The 22,284-nt window shown below is 37.0% G+C and overlaps 1 protein-coding gene across 3 annotated transcripts in view; it reads right to left on the reverse strand.

Moving 5' to 3' along the window:
• The window catches only part of GPCPD1 (glycerophosphocholine phosphodiesterase 1), a 68,394-nt gene that overhangs the window by 12,761 nt on the left and 33,349 nt on the right, over positions 1-22,284 (reverse strand). For 2 of the 3 annotated variants that reach the window (XM_012188684.5, XM_004014343.6), the window contains 9 exons: positions 20,218-20,449; positions 18,230-18,392; positions 17,601-17,733; positions 17,199-17,253; positions 13,171-13,263; positions 8,708-8,785; positions 6,023-6,062; positions 3,736-3,797; positions 1,214-1,279 (listed from right to left, as the gene is read on the reverse strand). In XM_012188684.5, coding sequence (XP_012044074.1) covers positions 1,214-1,279; positions 3,736-3,797; positions 6,023-6,062; positions 8,708-8,785; positions 13,171-13,263; positions 17,199-17,253; positions 17,601-17,733; positions 18,230-18,392; positions 20,218-20,449 — 922 coding nt within the window. The remainder of the gene's footprint in view (positions 1-1,213; positions 1,280-3,735; positions 3,798-6,022; positions 6,063-8,707; positions 8,786-13,170; positions 13,264-17,198; positions 17,254-17,600; positions 17,734-18,229; positions 18,393-20,217; positions 20,450-22,284) is intronic. The other variant, XM_012188683.5, reaches the window with a different exon arrangement.

The following is a 22,284-nucleotide window of genomic DNA, read 5'->3' on the forward strand; positions in this document are numbered from 1 at the left end:
GTGGACAAAAAGACTCCACTTTATTTGTTAACTCACTAGCCAAAAATCCCTGGTAACTAAGAATTACCAGTTAAAAATCTCATTCTTGAGTCTTAGGCACATTAAGTACCCTCAAAAACTAATTTTCTAAATATAGGTAAAATACTAAGAGCCCTGTTGATACCCAAATACTAAAAATTTAAAATATTAGTCATTACAGTTATTCTAAAAGCTCTGAAAACTAAACATCAAGTACTAAGAAAAACATGTTAGCCAGGACCAGCTTATCATAAATAGTGATGTAAAGACATGCTTTCAGGACAGTTTTGATCATTCTGACCGAAACAAATACCAAGATTGCCTGGATTAACTACTTCCAATGTCTCCCCATCCCAACCAGCACTCTTAGCATGCAGCCCCATCTCATACATCCAGGAGTTAGTTGTTTTCCTGGAGTAGAACACTACTAGGCTCCACAAAGTCAAGGCTCTTTTTCACCATTTAAGCACAGTAGCAGCTTTTCAATAAATAATTCTTTACTAAACAAAAGAATGACTAAATTTTAGACACGTGTGCAGAAATTTCTTTCCCTAATTACTACTAGCTACTGCCACTTAACAGAAAACTGCTTAGACAATTATTTAAGGTAAATATTGAGATGGGGGTAAAAAAAAAAAACAAAAACTAACCATTTACAAAGTTCTGACTGGTTAGATTTCTCTCTGTTCTTTTACAAGTCCCAGAAATTGTCCATATTACTGTGTGCATGAGAGGCATGTAAACTGGATTTTCTAATATTATGTAATAACTGGGCTTCATCATAACTGATAGCTCAGTTGGTAAAGAATCCACCTCCAATGCAGAAGATCACAGTTTGATTCCTGGGTCAGGAAGATCCCCTGGAGAAGGGATAGGCTACCCACTCCAGTATTCTTGGGCTTCCCTGGTAGGTCAGCTGGTAAAAAATCTGCCTGCAATCCGGGAGACCTGGGTTCAGTCCCGAGGTTGGGAAGATCCCCTGGAGATGGCAAAGGCTGCCCACTCCATAACTTTTAAGAACTCAAATAAGTGTAAATCACGCTTTATTTAAAAGGTCTAACAAGCACTGTGCCTGCTGGAAGAAGCCATAAGATTTCAGTTTCACTTATTCCACTAAAACAAAGAGACAAGAATCAATGCATTTAAAGAAATGAGAGGGAGGAAAGAAGAATGGGTCACATGGAGAATGGCTTACCCTTTGTTGGCAGATCCATTTAATTTCTATGTTAAACCCTACATCTTCTGGCAAAGATTCTAAAACCTAGAGTTGCGTTTGTTGGTGGTAAATTTTGTTTCGTTTTTGGTGAGATGAATGGTAGAAGAAGGAAAAAAAGAGAAACAAATTTATTACAAAAAGCAATCTGTAAGAAAACATATCACTACTAAGGATAAAGCGCTTTGTGCTGTTGGTAAAAACCACTGTCTTTTCTTATACTCAAACTGACAACCTGGTTAATGATTAAATTGAATAAGAAAGTAAAAACAAATTAAATAGCAAAGACAGTGGTCTTTAGCATGTGATAATTGATTGCTACTAACCATTGAGATGATCCTAACCTAAAATCCTTTTCACCATTAGTACTGAACAACTAAACTGAGCAATAATAACAGACAAGCAGCTTCATGAATTTAAAAAGACATCTGTCATATTTTCTGAATCACATCCAGGCATGTCAATCTACTAAGATATAGTTATACAAAAGAACATAATTTCTAGCTTTGTTTTGAAGGTGATGATACTTAACTTGTACCACAGTGATAACTCCCTGGAAAGATGTTATCTCCAAAGTTAAAGATGCTCATAAATAAAAAAGTCTTTATCTATATAAATAACAGAGTACCAATTTAGCTAAATTATCTAGACACTATGCAGTAATACCACTTGGCCTGGCATAATTAGAAAATATAATCTAAAATATGAAGCTTGAGACTTTCCTCGTGGTCCATCTGTTAAGAATCCGCCTTCCAATGCAGGGAATGTGGGTGCGATTGCTGGTCAGTAAACTAACTTCCCATATGACATGGAGCAACGAGAGAACTATTGAGCCTGCATGCTCCACAGTTATTAGAGAAGCCTGCATACCTCAATGAAATGCCCCTGTGGTGCAATTCAAGAAAGCCCATGGGATGCAATGAAAACCCAGCACAGCCAAATTTTTTAAAAAATAAAATAAAATATGAAGCTTGTTTACTAACCTACAAGCAGCTGGTTTGTTTATTCAAACATCAATTTGTTTTGTCAAATACTCAAGCGTGCTAAAGCAGCAAATTAATTTAGAACAATTTATTTCAAACTTTAGAAACAACATGGATAGTATATATGGTATTTAATTTTATAATAGCAAGTAAAAGAATGCTAACAGAATAAGAATATAGCCTGGAATTCTGGTGACCATGGATATAGCCCTGGTCTGCATTAACCAGCTGCATGAAAAGTACAATACCTAAAACAAGCTGTATTCAATCTCCTGTGGGTTTTTTTACTTTGTTCTCTGATATGTTTAGCCTTACTTAATATATCTGCCATATTTTTACTGGACTAATGCACAATGAGAAAAGGACAATCCTCTGAAACACAATTTTTAAAAAATCTGTTTTTCTGTTCTATGAAATCATGTCCAGAAATCATGAAATTTCTAAGAACCAAATGATTTCAGAATTTTGGGCTAGAAGGAATGACTTAGCTAGGCTTCATAAATATCTGAAAAATTATTCAAACCATGACCTAAAGGAACTACTGGTGCTGCTGCTGCTAAGTCGCTTCAGTCGTGTCCGATTCTGTGCGACCCCATAGATGGCAGCCAACCAGGCTCCCCCGTCCCTGGGATTCTCCAGGCAAGAACACTGGAGTGGACTGCCATTTCCTTCTCCAATGCATGAAAGTGAAAAGTGAAATTGAAGTCGCTCATTGGTGTCTGACTCAGAGACCCCATGGACTGCAGCCTTCCAGGCTCCTCCATCCATGGGATTTTCTAGGCAAGAGTACTGGAGTAGGGTGCCATTACCTTCTCCAAAGGCACTAGGACAATGACTATTATAGGGTTTTTTTGTAGCATCCTTTTTAGAGGGTAAATAACCATGATAAACAGGTTATTTCCTATTTTTTGCCTAAGAAAACTACTGTAGTTGACACATCACCTGAAATACAGTGGAAAACAGGAAAATTAGGAAATGGAGCCAACAAGAACAAAAGGACATTCAGCATGATCAAAGAGGGTATATGACCTGCCTGGCAAAGGAATTCCTCTATGAACTGTGTCTAGTTTTAAATCTTCATGTGAATTTTTGTTACACTTTTTCAGAGTGAATTATTGAAATCTGTATCTCATTTTAAGTAGCCAGGGTACCTATATTCTTTTGTTCGAGAATTTCTCTCTAAAAGCCAAAATCCAGCCTTAAATTTTGTAAAAATGCCTCCCCCATCGTCACACTTCCCTCTGCACCCCCTTTTCCATGCCCTTTCCTCTCTGTTTATATACAGAAATAAGTGAATTTTCTGTTCTCCAAATTAATCCATTGAGGTAGGAAATTTATTCATCTGAGCAAATCAGTTTCTCATTAAAAAAAGGTACACAAATAGACAAATGTATCTTCTCTAAAAAGCATCAAACATTAGTTTACATTACACAGCCTTTTTAGTGCCCATTTAAAAGACCAAAATAAATTATTCAGATATAAAAGAATTAATGATAGCATTACCCTAAGTAAAGAACTTACCATCTTAAGAGAAGGAAATGGCTGATTTTCAGAAAAGGAATTTTCTTCTTCAACCATAGATCCTGAAATTTTAAATTATAAAAACTCAGTAGATTAATGCCACTTGATCACTAAGACCTTCCCCTAAATTCTTTAAGGAAGTAGTTATGAGATCCTTTCACATACAGTATTTTGAAGGCTCCTGTATTTAGTAATTTCAACCAATAAAACCCCCATTTTCACAATGAAGGGTTTATGAAGACCACTTTACAACATTTAATAGGAACATCTAACTGTATGACCTCAAGTCATTATTTTCTTATAAAAATTATACTTTATAAAAAGAAGTTGCAAGTAATTATTTTTTATATCTCATTTAGATTAAGGGATATATAAAGTAATGCTCAAAATTTTCCAAGCCGGGCTTCCGCAATACATGAACTGCAAACTTCCAGATGTTCAAGCTGGTTTTCGAAAAGGCAGAGGAACCAGAGATCAAATTGCCAACATCCGCTGGATCATGGAAAAAATTTCTGCCACCCTTATGGCAGAAAGTGAAGAGGAACTAAAAAGCCTCTTGATGAAAGTGAAAGAGGAGAGTGAAAATGTTGGCTTAAAGCTCAACATTGAGAAAACGAAGATCATGGCACCCGGTCCCATCACTTCATGGGAAATAGACGGGAAACAGTGGAAACAGTGTCAGACTTTATTTTGGGGGGCTCCAAAATCATTGCAGATGGTGACTGCAGCCATGAAATTAAAACATGCTTACTCCTTGGAAGAAAAGTTATGACCAGCCCACAGAGCATATTGAAAAGCAGAGATATTACTTCGCCAACAACATCTGTCTAGTCAAGGCTATGGTTTTTCCAGTGGTCATGTATGGATGTGAGAGTTGGACTCTGAAGAAAGCTGAGTGCCGAAAAATTGATGCTTTTGAACTGTGGTGTTGGAGAAGTCTCCTGAGAGTCCCTTGGACTGCAAGGAGATCCAACCAGTTGATCCTAAAGGAGACCAATCCTGGGTGTTCATTGGAAGAACTGATGCTAAAGCTGAAACTCTAGTACTTTGGCCACCTCATGCGAAGAGTTGACTCATTGGAAAAGAGTCTGATGCTGGGAGGGATTGGGGGCAGGAGGAGAAGGGGATGACAGAGGATGAGATGATTGGATGGCATCACCAACTGGATGGACATGAGTATGAGTGAACTTCGGGAGTTGGTGATGGACAGGGAGGCCTGGCGTGCTGATTCATGGGGTCGCAAAGTGTCGGACACAACTGAGAGAATGACCTGAACTGAAGTGAGTCCTGCTAATACTTCTACTTGAAATAGCAACTTAAAATTAAAAGACTCTACAATAGCATATCATTTAATCCAAAATCAATTATGTAAAGGTACACAGAACTTTTCCCTAGAGAAAAAATTTTTCTGTCAAGATTTAAACCTCCCCAATAAACAAAAAGTAAAACAAAACCAACAAGTAACTAATCCTGTGCAATGGAAATTCAAAAACTAAGTCATATAAAATTTTCCAGTAAAATAAGTTAAAAGTAAATTCATTTTACTATAATAGTTATGAAACATTTACAAGCTTGCAAAGTCATATTTATGCTCCGGGGTTTTGGGCACCTCACAATGTCTTTATAAAGGCATTACAACTATCTTGTTATCCTAACTGCAGATAAACATTTAATGAATACCTACTATAACCACTTATTATAAATTTTTCAGGGAATATAAAACTATTTTCACACCCTTGAGAGGTTTACATTCTGGTGGAAGAGATACAACGTGTGCAAAAATAAAGGGTTAAAAAAGGACATATTGAGGCTAAGATGAATGCCATACAGTATTAAGTTCTACGGGGGCAGAAAGCAAAGTGGAATTACAAAGGGACTTTATAATCCATTGAGGAAAGTGAAGCACGTAATGGTTAAACACAAAGATGGAGATCATAGCTGATAAATGCTAGCGCTAGTTCAGGTAACTATATAGGGCTAGATTCTATATTTGATACACTCTTGTCCTCTGTAATGCTTAAGACTGTGTGGAAAGATTGGTAGGTAAAAAATAATAAAGATGTTTGATCATCAGGCTAAGAAAACTCGTAAAAGTAAAAAATCATGCTTTCTGTACACATGACACATACGCATTTGACAAGTATTATATGTAAAGCCTTTGCATCTATAACATTACATTTATATAACTAAGTATTATATTAAGGTCACAAAGAGTACATTAAAATGGATAAGAAAATTCATTATGCTAATCATGAAATGAAAACAATGTTTTCATATTGGTACATACCTTTCAGATCTTTAGATTTCAATGCAGTCACATGAGTGAGCTGGAAAAAACACACACACACAAAATGCAATCATTAAAAAATCATTAAAATCATTAAAAAAAGATTCTGACCGTATGGCTAACAGAACTATAGCTTGAAAAGCTAACTGGTTAGAAAAAACATAAAATGTAGAATTATTATTTTAATAAGAATAAGCCCTTATCAGTGTATATATTTTATATTCACATACATATACAAAAGATCATGATCAAATAACCAAGGAGAAGAAATATATAAATCAACAGCTTAGGAAACTATTTACACTCAAACAAGCATTTAAGATATCTAATGAGAACAGGAAGGATCATCATGTAAAATTATATGGTATCAATAAAATAGAGAAGGATCTTAAGAATAAGTATAAAAATCAACAATAGCATAGAAGGTCAAGTATGAAATAAAAAGAGCTAAAGCAGACCAGCAAAAGAAATGCAAAAAAGCAAAATGGCTGTCTAGGGAGGCCTTACAAATAGCTGTAAAAAGAAGAGAAGTGAAAAAGTAAAGGAAAAAAGGAAAGATCTGAATGCAGAGTTCCGAAGAATACCAAGTAGAGATAAGAAAGCCTTCTTCAGCGATCAATGCAAAGAAATAGAGGAAAACAACAGAATGGGAAAGACTAGAGATCTCTTCAAGAAAATTAGAGCTACCAAGGGAACATTTCATGCAAAGATGGGCTCGATAAAGGACAGAAATGGTATGGACCTAACAGAAGCAGAAGATATTAAGAAGAGGTGGCAAAAAGACACAGAAGAACTGTACAAAAAAGATCTTCACGACCCGGATAATCACAATGGTGTGATCACTCACCTAGAGCCAGACATCCTGGTATGTGAAGTCAAGTGGGCCTTAGGAAGCAGCACTACAAAGCTAGTGGAGGATGGAATTCTAGTTGAGCTATTTCAAATCTTGAAAGATGATGCTGTGAAAGTGCTGCACTCAATATGCCAGCAAATTGGGAAAACTCAGCAGTGGCCACAGGACTAGAAAAGGTCAGTTTTCATTCCAATCCCAAAGAAAGACAATGCCAGAGAATGTTCAAACTACCGCACAATTGCACTCATCTCACACGCTAGTAAAGTAACGCTCAAAATTCTCCAAGCCAGGCTTCAGCAATATGTGAACCGTGAACTTCCAGATGTTCAAGTTGGTTTTAGAAAAGGCAGAGGGACCAGAGATCAAATTGCCAACATCTGCTGGATCATGGAAAAAGCAAGAGAGTTCCAGAGAAACATCTATTTCTGCTTCATTGACTATGCCAAAGTCTTTGACAGTGTGGATCACAATAAACTGTGGAAAATTCTGAGAGAGACGGGAATACCAGACCACCTGCCCTGCTTCTTGAGAAATCTGTCTGCAGGTCAGGAAGCAACAGTTAGAACTGGCCATGGAACAACAGACTGGTTCCAAATAGGAAAAGGAGTACATCAAGGCTGTATACTGTCACCCTGTTTATTTAACTTCTATGCAGAGTACATCATGAGAAACGCTGGGCTGGAAGAAGCACAAGCTGGAATCAAGATTGCCAGGAGAAATATCAATAACCTCAGATATGCAGATGACACCACCCTTATGGCAGAAAGTGAAGAGGAACTAAAGGGCCTCTTGATCCAAGTGAAAGAGGAGAGTGAAAATGTTGGCTTAAAGCTCAACATTCAGAAAATGAAGATCATGGCATCTGGTCCCATAGCTTCATGGGAAATAGATGGAGAAACAGTAGAAACAGTGTCAGACTTTATTTTTGGGGGTTTCATAATCACTGCAGATGGTGACTGCAGCCATGAAATTAAAACACGCTTACTCCTTGGAGGGAAAGTTATGACCAATCTAGATAGCATGTTGAAAAGCAGAGACATTACTTTGCCAACAAAGGTCCGTCTAGTCAAGGCTATGGTTTTTCCAGTGGTCATGTATGGATGTGATAGTTGGACTGTGAAGAAAGCTGAGTGCCGAAGAATTGATGCTTTTGAACTGTGGTGTTGGAGAAGACTCTTGAGAGTCCCTTGGACTGCAAGGAGATCCAACCAGTTCATCCTAAAGGAGATCAGTCCCAGGTATTCATTGGAAAGACTGATGCTAACGCTGAAACTCCAATACTTTGGCCACCTCATGCAAACAACTGACTCATTGGAAAAGACCCTGATGCTGGGAGGGATTGGGGGCAGGAGCAGAAAGGGACGACAGAGGATGAGATGGCTTGATGGCATTACCAATTCAATGGACCTGACTTTGAGTGAACTCCGGGAGTTGGTGATGGACAGGGAGGCCTGGCCTTCTGTAATTCATGGGGTCGCAAAGTGTCGGACACAACTGAGAGACTGAACTGAAGTAAACTGAAAGCAGACCAGAGACTACTTAAGATTATCACTAGCCCCTATGGCCTACAAAGACTTATAGCCCAGTCTCCTTCATGAAAGCAAAAACCGATGGGATCCATGGAAACTGTTAAAGGTGACAGATGGATGAGCACAAACTCATTCTTCCTAATAGAACAGAAAACCAAAGCATAGACTCTACACATGCTGTATATATAGTCATCCCCATGGACAAAGAGAACATTAGTATATATAGACAAATACAAATAGAGCTAAAACTAAATGATTAATGTAAAGTCAAAAAGATTAACCAACATTTCACACTATTATTACCTTTAACAACTGGAGTTGGTCAAATGTTAACTCTTTCACTGGAATTTCAAATAATTCAACTGGATCAGCATCAAATTTCTAAAAAGAAGAAAATGGGGCCATAAGTTATTACTGAATATTCACTCTAGACAGTCCCTATGTCTCAATTTTCTGATAAGAATAATTGTTTGGGGGTCACAGTGAGCCCACGAAGGGGAGCTCTTTCTACCTAACACTACCTTCCAGCTCTTAAATTCTGGCTTTTTAATTTTTAATGTAGGTAAAAACTTTTTTTTAGTGAAGAAAAAAACAGCTAGGAAGAAGCTGTAGCACTGAAGACACACTGAGAATCAAGCCATAGATCAGTAATTTCTCCTGTTTCCTGCCAGGCTGTATACATTTGACATATATCCATGCTACATAACTACGGAATCAACAGGCAAGCATGAGCCAAATATGGATTCGTTTCTGTCAAGTTTCTAAACATTTCAAAATCTTTTAAACTGAAGTTTGGTTAAAAACAACAGAAATCAATTGTCATGAAAAAATTGATTATAGATGCTTTCACAATAAGCAAATCTGTTTTATTAGATTTTAATAAACCAAAAGTCACACTATTCAGGCACTTCTATCTTAAGGAAACGAGTTAATGCACCACCAGTAAATCATCAGTCCAACAAACAAATTAAAATCCAGTGTATCTCTATTCATTTTCACATCAAGTACATATAGTATGAGACTATGTAAGTTTTTCTAGAAGGATACACAAGAAACTGCCAAGTAGAAAAGAGAGTATGACCAAGGAGAAAAAGGAAGATTAACGTTTCATTTCATAATCTTTTTACTTTTTAAAATTTTATTGATTTATTATTTTTGACTGCACTGGGTCCTCATTGCTATGCCCAGGCTTTCTCTAGTTGTGGCAAGTGCAGGCTTTCTTGCAGTGCTCAGGCTTCTCACTGCTGTGGCTTCTCTTATGGCAGAGCACAGGCTCTGGGAGCACAGGCTTCATAGTTGTGGCCAGTAGGCTCAGTAGCTGTGGCAAGTGGGTTTAGTTGCCCCATAGCATGTGGAATCTTCCTGAACCAGGGATTGAGCACTAATCCCCTGCACTGGCAGGCAGAAATTCTTAACCACTGGACCACCACTGAAGATCCACTTCATAATCTTCTGAACTATTGGTATAAAAAATACTGGTATATAAAAATAAATGAACATCAATTGGTTTTATAAGGAAAATACCAACTTAAAAATGACTACTAAAACAATAAACAATTTATTGTTTTCATTCTGCAATTAACTCAGGTTCAATCAAAGAACAATCAAAGTCTGGTAAAAATGAGGGGTCAGTTAAACTCTTCAATTAACCCTCACGGAGTTTAAGAAAGTACAGCTAGAGTCACTAATCTCAATCTTGGTTAGTGAGTTCCTTCACCATTCCATCCGTTTTTGTTTCACTTTGCATTAACATTTCCCCCACAGCAAAAACAACCTGTCCCAAGTCTAATTCTCCGTCTTTCATCTAAATAGGTGCATCCTGGGAATTCCCTGGCGATCCAGTGGTTAGTACTCAGCACTCTCACTGCTGAGGGACTGGGTTCAATCCTTAGTAAGGGAAGCAAGAGTCCCCAAGCCATGCAGCATGGTGATCCCCAACAACAGATGATTTAAATAAATAGGTGCATCTCCTTCCTTCTCCTAACACCATTTCACAAAAAAGGGAAGGATCCTTTTCTATAAATGAAAATAATCCAAACTCATATGACTGATTATAATAGAATCCACCAGCAGGCAGAGTCAGGTGCCTTGTCACAGATTTACACTACATTACGTAGCTCAACATTCAGAAAACTAAGATCATGACATCCGGTACCATCACTTCATGGGAAATAGATGGGGAAACAGTGGAAACAGTGTCAGACTTTATTTGGGGGGGGTTCCAAAATCACTGCAGATGGTGACTGCAGCCATGAAATTAAAAGATGCTTACTCCTTAGAAGAAAAGTTATGACCAACCTAGACAGCATATTCAAAAGCAGAGACATTACTTCACTGACTAAGGTCCGTCTAGTCAAGGCTATGGTTTTTCCTGTGGTCATGTGTGGATGTGAGAGTTGGACTGTGAAGAAGGCTGAGAGCCAAAGAATTGATGCTTTTGAACTGTGGTGTTAGAGAAGACTCTTGAGAGTCCCTCGGACTGCAAGGAGATCCAACCAGTCCATTCTGAAGGAGATCAGCCCTGGGATTTCTTTGGAAGGAATGATGCTAAAGCTGAAACTCCAGTACTTTGGCCACCTCATGCGAAGAGTTGACTCATTGGAAAAGACTCTGATGCTGGGAGGGATTGGGGACAGGAGGAGAAGGGGACGACAGAGGATGAGATGGCTGGATGGCATCAATGACTTGATGTCCGTGAGTCTGAGTGAACCCCGAGAGTTGGTGATGGACAGGGAGGCCTGGCAAGCTGCAATTCATGGGGTCGCAAAGAGACGGACACGACTGAGAGACTGAACTGAACTGAACTGATGCAGCGTCTGGTACATGTTAGTTAATCTACAATGTTTTATCAGTTTCGGGTGTACAGCAGTGATTCAGTTACACAAACATATATATATATAAATAAATAAATAGATATATCTAGTCTTTTCCATTACAGGTTATTATGATATTGAATTAAGATACTGTTCCCTGTGATATACAGTAGGACCATGTTGTTTATTTATTTTATATATTGCAGTTTGTATCTGCTAATCTCAAAGTCCAAATTTATATGAAATAATCCCTTTCCCCCTTTGGTGACCATAATTTTGTTTTCTAAGTCTCTATTTTGTAAGTTCATTTGTATTATATTTTAGATTCCATGTAAGTGATATCATATGGTATTTGTCTTTCATTTCCTGACTTACTTCACTTAGTATGATAATCTCTAGGTCCATTCATGTCACTCTAAGTGCTATTATTTAATTCTTTTTTATGGCTGAGTAGTATTCCACTGTACATGTATGTATCTTCAGACATTCACCTGTATCCATTCATCTGCTGATGGACATTCAGGATGCTGCCATGTGTGAGATACTCTAAACAGTGCTGCAATAAACATTAAGGTGCATTTTTTTTTTTAAATTATAATTTTCTCTGGAAATCCCAAGAGTGGTATTGCAGGATCATATAGACTTACTTCGTTTTTTGAGGAAATCTCCATACTGTTCTCCATTGTGGCTGCACCAATTTATTCCCATCAACAGTGCAGGAGGGTTCCTTTTCTCCATACCCTCTCTCCAGCATTTATTATTTCTCAACTTTCTGATAATGGCCATTCTGAGCAGTAAGAGGTGGTACTTCACTATAGCTTGGATCTGCATTTCTCTAACAGTAATACTGAGTATCTTTTCACGTGCCCATTAGCCACCTGTATGTCTTCTTTGGAGAAATGTATATTCAGGTCTTCAGCCCATTTATTGAATTATAAGAGCTGTTTGCATATTTTAGAAATTAATCCACTGTCAGTAGCATCATTTGCAAATATTTTCTCCCAGTCAGTAGGTTGTTTTCTTTGTTGTGCAAAAGCTTCAGAGTAATTAGATCCCCTTTGTTTTTTATTTGCATTACTCTAGGAGATAGATCCAAAAAAATATTGATGCAATTTATATCAAAGAGTATTCTGCCTGTTTCCTCTAAGCTTTATACTGTCTGGTCTTACATTTAGGTTTTTAATCCACTTTGAGGGTTTTGGGGTTTTTTTTTTAAATAATTTTATTTATTTTGGGCTGTGTTGAGTCTTTGTTGCTGCATGGGCTTTTCTCTAGTTGTGGTTAGTGACAGCTTTTCTTGATGCAGAGCGTGAATCAAGGGCACGAAGACTTCAGTTCAGTAGTTGTGGCTTCCAGGCTCTAGAGCACAGGCTCAGTAGTTGGTAGCACATGGGCTTAACTGCTCCACAGCAAGTGGGATATTCCTGTATCAGGGATCAAACCTGTGTCTCCCACACTGGCAGATGGATTCTTCACCACTGAGTCACAGGGAAGCCCTGAGTTTATTCTTCTATATGGTGTTAGAGAATGTTCTAACTTCATTCTTTCCCATGTAGTTCTCCAGTCTTCTCAGTCTTAACTTCAGATCAACTCAACTGAAAATGATACCCATCACAGTTTTAAAGAAAATGCCAGGAGATGTGGGTTTCCCCCCTGGGTCAGGAAGATCCCCTGGAGGAGGGCATGGCCACCCATTCCAGTATTCTTGCCTGGAGAATCCCATGAACAGAGAAGCCAAGCAGGCTACAGTCCACAGGGTTGTAAAGAGTCAGACATGACTAAAGCAACTGAGCATACATACATCAGTGTCTGCTGGGGATTGGTTCCAGGACCTCTCATGGATACCAAGTCTACAGACGCTCAAGTCTCCTATGTATAATGGCATGTATATATAAAACTTGCTGATTTTTAAACTTTTGTCTAACTGTAAGAATTAAAGGAATTTCTACATACCTTTTTCATAGTCAAACAACAAGTCAGATCATGATACACCACAGGCACAAAATCTTTTGAAAGATGTACATCAAATTCTACAAAGGCTGCACCCTGAGAGGGGAAAAAAAAAAATTGAAAAATATCATCTAGCCCACAATACATCTAAAACTCTAAGAATATAACAAATGTATTATTCACTATAAAAGTATAGACCTATCTATACACACAAAAACTTCCTCAAGAATTATTTAATGCTATACTTCAAGCTTTTTCTAAAAGGTAATCTTTTAAAACAATTTTAACTTCTTTTTTGTAACAGCACAACAAATTTTCCTGGCAAAAAATTGGGTACTGATCCCACTCACACACACTCCAGGGCCTTTCTGTGGCAGTGGACAGCCTTCACCAGTGTCACCTCTGCTCCTGCTATTAGCACAAATGGAGCCTACAAGGAGTCTGGGGCATGGCTACCTCCCATCTTGTTGCCCCCTGCACATCTCAGGTTCAATAGTCAAACCTCAAAGGTGAGGTGGGAACAGGAAAAGCTGCAATCTCTTAGCTCTGCTACTTGGTGCACTTGAACAACACTTTATAGCCTTTCTTAATAAAACCTCAATAATCAGATTAAAGAGGAAACTACAACTTCTGCTGAAAAGAGAAAACAGAAATGGATAACAAGAATAGTGCATACACCAAATTTCCTAATAGAAGCTTAAACAGAAGAAATATGTACACCAGTTAGACTTAAGTCAGATCCATGACTTATGAATTAATCCAAATAAAGGCTAAAAACATAAACTGACAAATTTGTGAATTCACTATAAGAAAACCAGCTGGGATCAAAGGATACATCTGACGGTGTCTATGGCCCAGAGAAGTGCTATGTAAGAATGGATGGACATGTTTCCATCCCTTACCCTAGCTTTAGTCAAGAAAAATGCTTAACTTGTCAGTACATATAGATCATAGGCTAAAACCAAAGGAGTCTGCTTCCTCTGTAACTTCTGAAGCAGGAAATAAGCTTAGCTGCTTCCACTGTCAACAACAAAATAACACAAATCATTTTTATCAAAGAGGGGAAAAAAACCCTATACCCTGTAAAGAGTTAAAACAATTATGCATAAAGTATAGCTTTCCAGTTTTAAAGTTTAATTTTAGATTACCATCCTTTAGGAAGATAAATTTACTAAGGGATAAAATCTGATCTCAAAATTCATATGTGAGGGACTTTCCTGGTGGTCCAGTTATTAAGACTCCACATTTCACTGCAGGGGGCCCGGGTTCAAGCCCTAGCCAAGAAACTAATCTACCACATGCAGTGTAGCATGGCCAAAAATTAAAAAGAAAAAAAAAATTCTTGTGTGAGCAAGTTTTAAGAAATAAGCCAATAATAACCGAAACCTCTTCAAGGATGTCTTTAACATGAAACCAAACGAGCCTTTCATAACTAACATAAGACATTCTATAAAATGATCTATGAGAGTAAAAAGGGTTTCAACAGAAAAGGGCTCAATGGAATCTTCCCTCAAAAAGCAGACACCCTGAAAGCTCTTTATTAGGGATCTTCATGTGTTCGCAGCTAATAAAACCATGTTTAGATTACTTAACTATAAGGAACTGAAACTAGTTACAAATAATGACCTGCAGCACAGCATAATTGTATTTTAACATCTTTTCAACACAAAATTATCAACTAAACATTTTTGAACATAAAATCAATGATTATGATAATCAATCTAAGATCTCAAGAAATATAAAATGCATCATTATTTTATATACCACTAAGAGGGAGAAAAAACAATGCCAATCAAACCATGACAAGTTAAGACAGTTATAAATCCTATCCCAATTTTAGAGATGCTAAAATACGGGAAAAGTGTGTCTTAGAATAGTTGTTTGCTTCATATAAGTGATAAAATTAAAATCTAACAAATCAAGTTTATTTGCTGAACTATTTTTAAAAAGGCAAAGCTTAAGGCATGTATGTGGAGGACAATGGGAAAAAACTGAAATATATATAGTTTCTCAGTTTTCCCCTTAGTTTAACTTCAAAACATGAGGCTTAACTTGAGGTACAGTAGAAGGTGAGGGGGGAGGAAACACACAGGCTCTTGATTTACAATGTCAAACTTCAGGTACTGAAAAACCTAAACACTAAAAAAAAAAAAAAAAAAAACCACCACTAACCGAATAACGATATAAAAGGAGTTAAGAAATTCAGCATGATCAGGTTAGAATCAGGACGGTATACAGTATATATATATATCTGTGTGTATATATATTTGTGTGTGTGTGTGTATATCTATATCTATATCTATATCTATATATATATATATGGAGTTTTATATACATATAATATATATAAGGAGTTTTATACACACACACACACACACACACACACAATACTATAAAAAGTTAAGAAGTTCAACATAATCGGGTTGGTATACAGGAGGCAAACTGACATACTAAGTGTTTTTCTTTGTGACCCCCCCCACCAGGCTTCTCTCTCCGTGCAATTATCCAGGCAAGAATACTGGGAGTGGGTAGCCATTCTCTTCTCCAGGGGATCTTCTCCACCCAGGGATTGAACCTGGGTCTCCGCATTCCAGGCAGATTCTTTACCATTTGAGCCACCAGGGAAGCCCAAGTGAAGAGATAGGACTAATAAGGAGTTAATATCTAACATAAAACTTTACAGCTCAGCATCAAAAAAACCCCCAAACTATCCATTTATTTAAAATGTTAGAAGAACTGAGTATACATTTTTCCAAAGGAAATGCAGATGACCAACAGATATAGGAAATGTTATAACACTCAGCATGAGGGAAATGCAAATCAAAATCACAAAGAACCGGACTTCCCTGGTGGTCCAATGGTTAAGAATCTACCTACCAATGCAGGGGACCCAGGATCAAACTCTGGTCTGTGAGACAAATAAGCCTGTGCACCACAACTACCAAGCCTTGTGCCACAACTACTGAAACTCGCATGCCTTAGAGCTCCTGCTCTGCAGTAATGAGTAGCCACAACTAGAGAAGCCCTTGCAGAGCAACAAAGATCCAAGGATAGCCAGAAAGAACTATAAAACAAAAAAACCACAATGAGTTATCACCTCACTGTCATCAAAAGAATGGCTATTATCATAAAGAACAGAAATAAATGCTGGCAAGCATGTAAAAGGAACCCTCCTACACTGCTGGTAGGAATGTAAACTGGTACTGACACTGTAAGAAACAGTTATGAAGGTTTTTCAAAAAGCTAAAAAGAGAACTACTATATGACCCGCCAATTCCACTCCTAGATATATAGCTGAAAAATACTAATTTGAAAACATATATGCTCTTTAATGTTCACAGTGGCATTATTTATAACTTCCAAGATAGAAAGAAACCAAACTGAATGGATAAAGACGTGATGTATGTATGTACACACACACAGCTCAGCTTTGTGTACTGCTCAGCCATAAAAGAGAGTGAAATTTTGCTATCTGTAACAACACGGATGAACTTGGAAGGTATTATGCTAAGTGAACTAAATCAGATAGAGAAAGACTATACTATATGACATCACTTGCATGGAACAGTGTTTACCAGTGGAGAGAGGGAAGGCAGGAGGGGCAATAAAGGCACAGGGGATTAAGTGGTACAAACTATCAGGTTTAAAATAAGCTACAAGGATACAACACAGGGAATATAGCAAACATTTTACAATAACTATAAATGGAGCATCATCTTTAAAAATTGTGAATAATTATACTGTATACCTGTAATTTATGCAATATACATCAACCATACTACAAATCACCTAATTAACTTTTAAGAGGATGCTTAGGATTCCATTGCTTTAATTCTAATCCATACCATGAACTGAAATTAAAATGCCTAGAAATATTTTATCTTCACTTAGAAATATATTTAGAAAAAGCAAAAATATTCTCCCTTTTACCCTATTAATGCAGACTGGAGGAGGCTGCCCCAACCTACAACTCTCTACTTTTCTACCTGTGGATCACTAGTCCAAAGTTGCTTAAAGAGAGGTTCACTTACATGACTAGCAGCATTTCTTAAAGAAGCAATAGTATTTTCTTGAACTTTAGCAAGCCTGAAAGAAAATAAATATACAGAAATATAGTTATCATTAATAAAGAAAAGATAAATTTAGTAAAGAAGTCAACTATATTTTCAATAATGGGCACAGTATTTATTCTCTATTTTGAGGCTAACTTTACCATCCCTAAAATAAGACTGACCATTACTTAATTGGTGTGTGCATTCCTTAAATCAAGCTCTAATAATCCTAGGTATCTACAAGCCAATTTAAAGCCCAATTACAAAATTACATTTAAATCCAGGGTAATAATTAAAAGGATCCTTTGACCTTTAGTTGGTTAAACCTTATCATCAAGCATAAGCTACCAAATGCTAGTACTACTCAAATATTTAACCTACTGAGCAGTTGTTGTAGAATTCCCTGCACCTCGATGTCCAACATCCAATGGTATTCTTGGTTTCCAATACTTGGAAAAGGAAGATTTCATGTCACAACTGTATCCTGGTAACGGCTTAATAATTATATAGTCAACTTTCATAGGAAAAATGGGGGAAGGGAAAAAGAAAGACAATTAGAAGGCTACGGTGAACTCAATTACACTTAAACACCATCAAACCAGCTTTATCAGTTGATCAAACAGAGAGAAATCAAGTCAATGACCATTCAGAGTAAAGCTTCCAGAAAATTGCTGTTGTTCAGTCACTAAGTCATGCCCAACTCTTTTGTGATCCCATGGACCGTCACTCCCCAGGATACTATGTCCATGGGATTTCCCAGCAAGAATATTAGAGTAGGTTGACATTTCCTTCTCCAGGGGATCTGCTCAACCCAGGGATCAAACCCATGTCTCCTGCTTAGCAGATAGATTCTTTACCAATGAGCAACCAGGGAATGTATTTGTTAAGATTCTGAAACAACTTATTAATTTAATTCTTTACCATTCTCAAAAGCACAATTTGAAACTAATTAGAACCCTAACTTAACGTTTGCTTATTTGTAAAGGGCCACCATGCTTGTCTAAGCTTACCTCTCACTTTGCCTATTGTTTTCCTAGAATTTCTGCTCATGATGGGAAGAGTAAGGATTCCAGCGCTCTTCCCACTCTCTGCAATGGTGGACGATAAGAGACATGCTGTACCCACATGTCCAGGAAAAGCATCACCCTGAACTACATGTTCACTGAGATCTTCCTGAAAAACAAGGATAAGAATAACCCAAATTCTTATAATTCAATATTCTCCATTAAAAGATCAAAAAAGACACCCTTAAAACCAACTCAGAATCTATGGAAGAAAATCAATAATACAACCAAATTTATATTCAGGTAATTTAGATAGCTTTGTTGTAACAAGTAACATATTTTCTTTTAGTATGCAAAGATATTTAATACACAGTATATTTAAGACTTTATGTTCATTAATCGTTACTGTTGATTTGTACTTCTTTTTTTTTTTTTTTTTTTTGGTGCCGGAACCCGGGAACGAATGATTTGTACTTCTGATCCTCTAACATATATTGTGCAAATATAAAGCGTCAACTGAATGTTTCTAAGTACTTTTATATTCAAAGACTAAGTAAGATACACCTGTTGGTGTTTAGTTGCTAAGTTGTGATCAACTCTTGCACAAACCCATGGACTAAAACCCGCCAGGCTCCTCTGTCCATTGGATTTCCCTGGCAAGAATACTAGAGTGGGTTGCCATTTCCTTCTCCCAGGTTTATTTCTGACCCAGGGACTGAGCCTGCATCTCCTGCTTGGCAGGCAGATTTATTACCACTGAGCACTAAGGAAGCCCAAGATATAATTATTTTCCTTGTGGCTCAGCTGGTAAACAATCTGCCTGCAATGAGGGAGACCTGGGTTTGATCCCTGGGCTGGGAAGAGCCCCTGTAGAAGGGAAAGGCTACCCACTCCAGTATTCTGGCCTGGAGAATTCCATAGACTATATATATAGTCCATGGGGTCGCAAAGAGTCGAACACGACTGAGTGACTTTAACTTTCACTTTTAATGTAAATTTTGTTCCTTATAAATGCATCTACACAGATGACACAGAGGGATGGTAACCTCTAGGATACTGAATACTTGAGATTATATAGTGTGTTTTATCCACCTAGTCTATGAATAAATTAGTACTTCCAAAACTGCTAACCAAATGAAAGGGAAGTCAGGCTGTTCGAGAGATTACTAATAGGTAGGTAGTAAAAGAACAAGGAAACATTCAACCAAAACTTCATATTTTTATAATAAATGTTTCACAGATCTTATTAATTAGGAAAGATAACTTTATATTATAAAGCTATAAGACATACTCAGGTTCTAATCCATCCTGAATTTTGCTATTTTCAGAAACACTGGATAGGTGCTACTCTTAGGGAAGGTTTATTCCCCACCCTCAAAGAGTCAAACTCTAATCTAGTGTAAATGTGAGTGGAAATATCAAAGAGCCAGGACCTTAGGAGAAGACCCAGTTTTATTTGTGAGGAGCAGCTAAACAGCCCAAAAGCCAAGATAAGCATCACAAGCAGCTCTAGAAAGTTGGCAGCACAGAATCTGAATAACTTGGCACAATTTTCACAGCAACTATCTTTTCTTACATATTTATACTATCAAGTAAAGTTGGGAAAATGAGTTCACTATTACAATGGATTCTTATAAAATGCTTCAATAAACGAAACTTCAGTCATGAAGAGGGCTCAATCATGCTAGTTACATCAGTTTGCCTATCAAGTACAGCCTCTATTCTTCAAAGCAGCTTTGGGTACATTAATTTACGTTTAAAATACAAAGACATCTGGTCATAATTTGAATGCAATTTTGAAGTTCTCAATTATATTGTTGAGTCTGGCAACTCTAATTTTTTAAAATCTGCTAACATGTACAGAGGAGTAAACATCTAAAAAGTTGTATGAATCATATGTTTACATAAATTAGACTACAATAAAAATCAAAACATATTTAAAAATAAGCTCATGTCTATATTGTCTCTCACCCTCTTCAGTGAAATATACTTACCTCAAAAAAATCAAATATTAGCTCTAGGTTATCTGGTTCCATTGTCTGTATACTATACTCTGTCCAACGGTCAGGCTGTAAGCCATACCCACACTCCGGCTGTGAATGTCTACACTTGAATTCATTGTCGCTTATTAAGGATATCTCCAGGCTATTTGACATTTTGTGAAGAACAGTGGGAGATACTCTATCATCATCATCTTCCTCCAGACCCTCTAATGTCAGCTTTACCCTAAATGAAAGGAAAAGATGATGAAATGCAAAAAGTGAAGAAAGAAAATCTATGTATGTTACCTAAACACTAAATTTAAAATTGTTCCCTTTATATGCTAAACCTTCAAATAACAAAAGAACTATACATACTATAGGTTAAGGCATTAGTTGTATTTTATAAAATAGTGGTGCTTTTATCTCCAAACATTTTTGCCAAGTATTAAAATGAGACAAATGTTCATTATGCCTAAGGCTATTTTCATTAATTCTTTTTTAATTTTTTTTGCCTATTTTCATTAATTCTTTGAGTTTTTTAAAATGAATCTAAAGAGGCATTTACTATTATCCATTTATAACTGACTATCTCAATTTCTTATGAGAAGTTTCACAAATATATATATAACAAGTACAATTTTGAACCATATTCTGTTAGTGTGCATTAAAAGACTGTTAGACAGGGACTTCCCCAGTGGTCCAGTTGTTAAGAATCTATGTTCCAATGTATGGGTTTTAGGTTGGATCCCTAGTTGCAGAACTAAGATCCCACATGCTGCAGAGCAATTAAGCCCACACCACAACTACTGAGCCCATGTGCCTTAGAACCTGAGCACCACAACTAGAGAAAAGCCCTCATGCCTCAACTAGAAAAGACCACATGCCACAATGAGATCCTGAATGTTGCAACTAAAACCCGATGCAGCCAAATAAACATTTAAAAAAAAAAGCCTGTTAAGAGTTGGAGGTCGTAAATTTTTAAATTTCCCATACTCACTACACTGAGACCAGGTATTTTGTGAACAGATTATTAAAGAAAACTATGGTATTCATGGTATTAAAAGCATGGTATATACATTTGCAAGTATGCATGGCTTTTATGTATTTACATATATGTACTTTTTAATGAAACAAAGGAACAAAACGAGAAACCAAGAGTCTTATAACCCCCACAGCAATGAAAATAAAAGACAAGTTACCTAAGCCACTGGGTCACAAAGACTAATTTACTCCCAGGTGAGAAGCAATCAGCTGCAGAGAACACTTGTAATGCCAATAAGTTAACTCAATTCTAGAATATTTCTTGCACCAACTGGAATGTACATAGATCATATAACTTTAATACCAATGATGTAGGAGTAATGTTATTGTATAGAGTACAGTTGAGCTAGGAAAGCTTTTCATTCTAGATTTAAATAAGATCCACTTAATAATACAAGTAATAGAACTGCATTAGTGAGGCCTGTTCTCTGAATGACCTGCTGCCTCCAACAACTGTGCAGACTTATCTTATGGGCACATATTCCAAGATATCCCAAAGGGGACATGACTATTCAATTAATAATAATGTGCCATAGTGATACTGTAAAATCAAAAGTAGCACCACTTTAATAATCCAAACAAAAAAGATCCTTTCTTCTCTCCAAACTCTTAGGAATATCTCTGAACAATTGATTTTGCTGGTGAGCCTGAAAGAACAAACATTCTTTACCAGGACATACAAAAAGCGACCACAAATGGACTGTAATGAATCGGCAAGGAAAGCATGGAAGATTAAATATGACTATTCTCAGGCCTTTCTGGTGGTCCAGTGGTTAAGACTCCAAGATCCCAACATAGGCAACAAGGGTTTGATCCCTTGTAAGGAACTAGGATGCTGCATGCCCAGGCCAAAAAAAAAAAAAACCAAACTAGTTTACAAATAGCAATGTGCAACTACCTACCTCTCCCCCCTCCCCAAAAAAAACAAGTTTAAAGGGATCAATTAAAGACTTTAGTCCATTTATATTAAAGGTTTTCTTCAAATAGCTATATAAATGTTATCAGTTCAGTTCAGTCACTCAGTTGTGTCTGACTCTT

This window comes from Ovis aries, chromosome 13 (assembly GCF_016772045.2).
Source record: "Ovis aries strain OAR_USU_Benz2616 breed Rambouillet chromosome 13, ARS-UI_Ramb_v3.0, whole genome shotgun sequence".
In the NCBI taxonomy this organism is placed as follows: domain Eukaryota; kingdom Metazoa; phylum Chordata; class Mammalia; order Artiodactyla; family Bovidae; genus Ovis; species Ovis aries.